The sequence below is a fragment of the Cyprinodon variegatus genome, unplaced genomic scaffold (assembly GCF_000732505.1).
Source record: "Cyprinodon variegatus isolate N-32 unplaced genomic scaffold, C_variegatus-1.0 Scaffold2754, whole genome shotgun sequence".
In the NCBI taxonomy this organism is placed as follows: Eukaryota; Metazoa; Chordata; class Actinopteri; order Cyprinodontiformes; family Cyprinodontidae; genus Cyprinodon; species Cyprinodon variegatus.
In genome coordinates, this window is record NW_015153207.1 from 1 (window position 1) to 3,724 (window position 3,724).

General features: G+C 39.2%; 1 protein-coding gene across 1 annotated transcript; it reads right to left on the reverse strand.

Moving 5' to 3' along the window:
- Nucleotides 1–47: 47 nt before the first annotated feature.
- On the reverse strand, nt 48–2,826 carry LOC107081048 (C-type lectin domain family 4 member A-like; the record flags this gene model as incomplete). Its single annotated transcript, XM_015369262.1, has 4 exons — nt 2,742–2,826; nt 2,547–2,633; nt 405–497; nt 48–294 (listed from the first exon to the last, which is right to left on the reverse strand). Coding segments are annotated over exons 1-4 (512 nt in total), but the record flags the coding sequence as incomplete, so codon positions are not given.
- Nucleotides 2,827–3,724: the final 898 nt, after the last annotated feature.

A 3,724-nucleotide genomic window follows, 5' to 3' on the forward strand; every position in this document is an offset into this window, starting at 1 on the left:
TCTAATGCTAAGATGGTTGAATCATTATTTGAAAACACATCCCAAACCTTGTGTTCAGCAGAGTCCCATCAATCCATTTCCATTCCTTTTCTCTCGCAGCATAGATCAGACCAATCCAAAATGGCCTTTTAAACTGGATCATGAATTTCTGCTCTTCTTGGCTGTTGATAATCAGCAGGTCTGCACCTCTTTCCAGACAATCTTTTCTGCTTTCATGCCAGGATTTCCTGCTTGTGGAGATGTAATACACACTTGGACAAACATCTGCAATCTGTTCTTTAGTTGTATCTGTTACTGAGAAGAAAATATCAGAGGAAACTGGTAACTATTTAGACACAATGATTATGAAGGTCAGATCCTGATCCTTTCTGTAATTGAATGAATTTAGGAAACACTAAACTCACACGCTGTAAGATTCAAACCATTATGTCCACTCTCAGCATCGTAGAAGCAAAAAATCAATCCAAGCTGAATTTTCTGATCAGTCCTGTTGAAGCCTGGAAAAAAGTGATACGTTTTTATTAGTCAATAAAGTACGGAATTTATTATTCTTTAACATCATAAAGTGCAGTTAAAACTGTAGTTAATGTAGTTACACATTTTTACAGATTGGGAAAAAAAGTAACTCTTTTTAAAGCACTTTGAATTGTCTTTGTATTTAATTGTGCTATATTAGTAAACTGGCTTTGCCATGCCAATTATAAGAATATGGGTTGTTTTTGCAGATGGCCTTGTGCATCAAGACTGAGTTGAGGTTGGTTGAGGACCCAAATGCAGAAATGATGTAGGCAGGGATGCATTCTTGCAGGTTTAATAAAATGTAGAAGGCCATAGAAGCAAAAATCCAATGACAATTACAGGAAAACAAAAAAACAGGAGATGTAAGGGGAAAACGTATATGTGGAGCAAAGAAACAACGAGAAATCACCAAACACTAACTGAAAAGTAGGGGTATATATGGCAAACAGAACAAGGACTGGAGTAATCAACTGATTGGGATCAGGTGTGAACAGAAGAATCTAGAAGAGAGAAAGGGGAAGGAGATTTACACAAGGGGGAAACAGGGTAAACAACAAATACATAAGACCTCAAATTCAACCAAAAACCACTACAATAAAAAAAAAATGCAAATGAAACTAATGAAAACTCTGAAAACTTAAACAGAACCAAAACCATGACATAGTGTGCTGATAACAAATTAGCAACAAGGAGGAGGTGCTGATCTCTGGACACTAAATGTACTTTTTGGCTTCAAGGCCTTTTCTGTGTTAATTTCTAGTTTTTTGTCTCCACCTCCTTTTCTAAGTGTTCGTGCTTCTTTCTGTCGCAGCTGCTTCTCATGTTTACTTGATCAACTCACCTGCATCAAATGCCACTCTCCAAACTTTCCCTTTTGCTAAATGCTAATGTGATCATCAATGGCTTTTTCTCCATTAAGCCTGACGTACACTGTGCAATTTTTTTAAAGCGTTGCACGCATCTGCTGCTCCCACTGTATGACTAAACCCAATAATAATAAACCCTGTGTTTAGTCGTACAGTGTGAGTTTACAGCTCACGATTTATGTTTGGCCTGATGCTCTGATGCGATCTACCTCCTCACACTGTGCGACTAAAAACCACATTGGACTCAGCTACGCAGTGAGATGGAGCTGCTCTGACGCGTCTATCCTGAGGCCAAAAAATAGAAGGGGAATATTAAGCTCACTATAGTAAACCGCGCTGCCTTAGCAATTTGTGCAATTTTGTGTTGAAAGTCCTTAAAAGAAAAGGCGACAACATATTTGGGACAAGACATGGCTGCTGCAGTCCATCAATTTTGCAGACGGAGCTGCATTTTACTCATTGCACCCCTGCCACGCTACTGTGTTTACGTCTGAGAGGAGGAATAAAAGTAAAAGTCCTTGTTTGCCCATGCGTTCTGAGCGATATGCCATCGATGGTCTGAAGAAAATCAAACATCTTTGAGATTCTCCCGACCTCACGATTCCTGATCAGGAGGTGGTCGTGAGAGGCTGATCACCGCTCGTAACCCCCTGTACACTACACGACTCACAACGCACGATCAGGCTGAAAGTCGGCCCGATCGAAAAATACTTGCACGACTGGAAAATCACCCCGAAAATCGCAGTGTACGTCGGGCTTTACTTGAGATATACTGCCTGCTTTTTGTTTGTTATTCCTTTAAGCATTCTATTATCACAAAATCTTTACTATGCTTATCCCACATTGCTGTCTCCACTACATTTTCTATCATATTTACACATGGTACAAAATATAATGCATAGCTCCACCTTAACCAAAAAACAATATCCCCACCTGTCATACTAACCTGCTGCCACCTATGTAATGTGCTGCAAGACATCATATTCTCACACAACCCCGAGAAAACAATAACATTAAGTTCTTCAGTTTTAACCTGTTAAAAAAAGTATTGAAGTCGTAGATAAACATTTTTTTTCTGAAATTGGAATGTTTCAGCTGGGATGTAGATCCTAATTAGGCCAATATTAAATTCCTGAAGACCCGAGATATAAACAAACTCACAGAAAGTCTGAAGCAGTGAAATGTTGAGAGCGACTTGCAGAAAGCAGAGAAGTCCAAAGCTGAATACAACCAACTGTATGTTTCTGTCTGAAAGCAAAACCCAAGCAAATACAGAGCAAAAAATGTCAAATATACATCCTGCACAATGACAGCACAAAAAAGAGTTTGTAGAAATGTATTTTATTAAAGGTTTACCTTTAACGGTCTTTACATAGACAATCCTTGGGGAATCTCCTGGTTCTACAGAAGCCACTGGTATATCCTGATGATCTTCAGCCATGATGCATATCCTGCAGTCAAAGGCTGGATTATGTTTCCTTTCTAAAGGAGCAATATATAAAACTATATGGAAGTCAGGGTCTCTCTTTGCTACCTGCCATAGAAATAAGGGGAGAGCAGTCCAATGCTTTGGTGAGTCTTGAAATATTTCCAAAAGTTTGCATCCAGGGCCATTTGAATTTACCTCATGAAGGTGTATTGTTATGTTTGTGTCAACTGTAATGCACCTCAGTTTGGCTTAAAAAGAAAAAGGGCTCTTACACTCAGTGTTTTTTATGTAAACCAGGAAAATTAATAAATTACTTGATTGTAACTTTTGGGGCCCCTGTCACAAAAATATGTCTCTGGAGTCTAATGCATGAAAAACATAATGGTTTTGTAACTACAAAATAACAATATCTGAAATACAGCTGTAAGGTTTCATCACCATGACATTGCAATTAGAAATTTACCTCTTATCGATAATGCTAAGCACACTGGGGGCACCAAATACTGTAATAAGCTCAAAATCTTGGACCCAATATTCAAAGCAGACAGATCTGGATTAGTTCAAAACAAGTCTTTATTGAACACTCAGCGTGCAGCTGCTCGTCAGCTGGAGCACATAAACCGGATCCTATTTGGGAACAGAAACTCAGGTCAGTAACTAATAAGAGGTGAAAATAATTAAGGAGCAAAAGAGTCCTGAAGGAAATGTCCAAAGCCGAAGAAGGTTCACAGACCAGAAGATCAGAGAGCCGATAAGGGGATACAAGCCGATGTCAGACGAACAGTCCAAGTTTGGTGAGCCAGTAGAATCCAGGAATCAGTCAAGAACAGAGCAGATCAACAGAGCAGACAGGGACAAAGCAAAACGGCATCCACAGGGCAGAAAAAGGTCACAATCCAATATTCAGAAC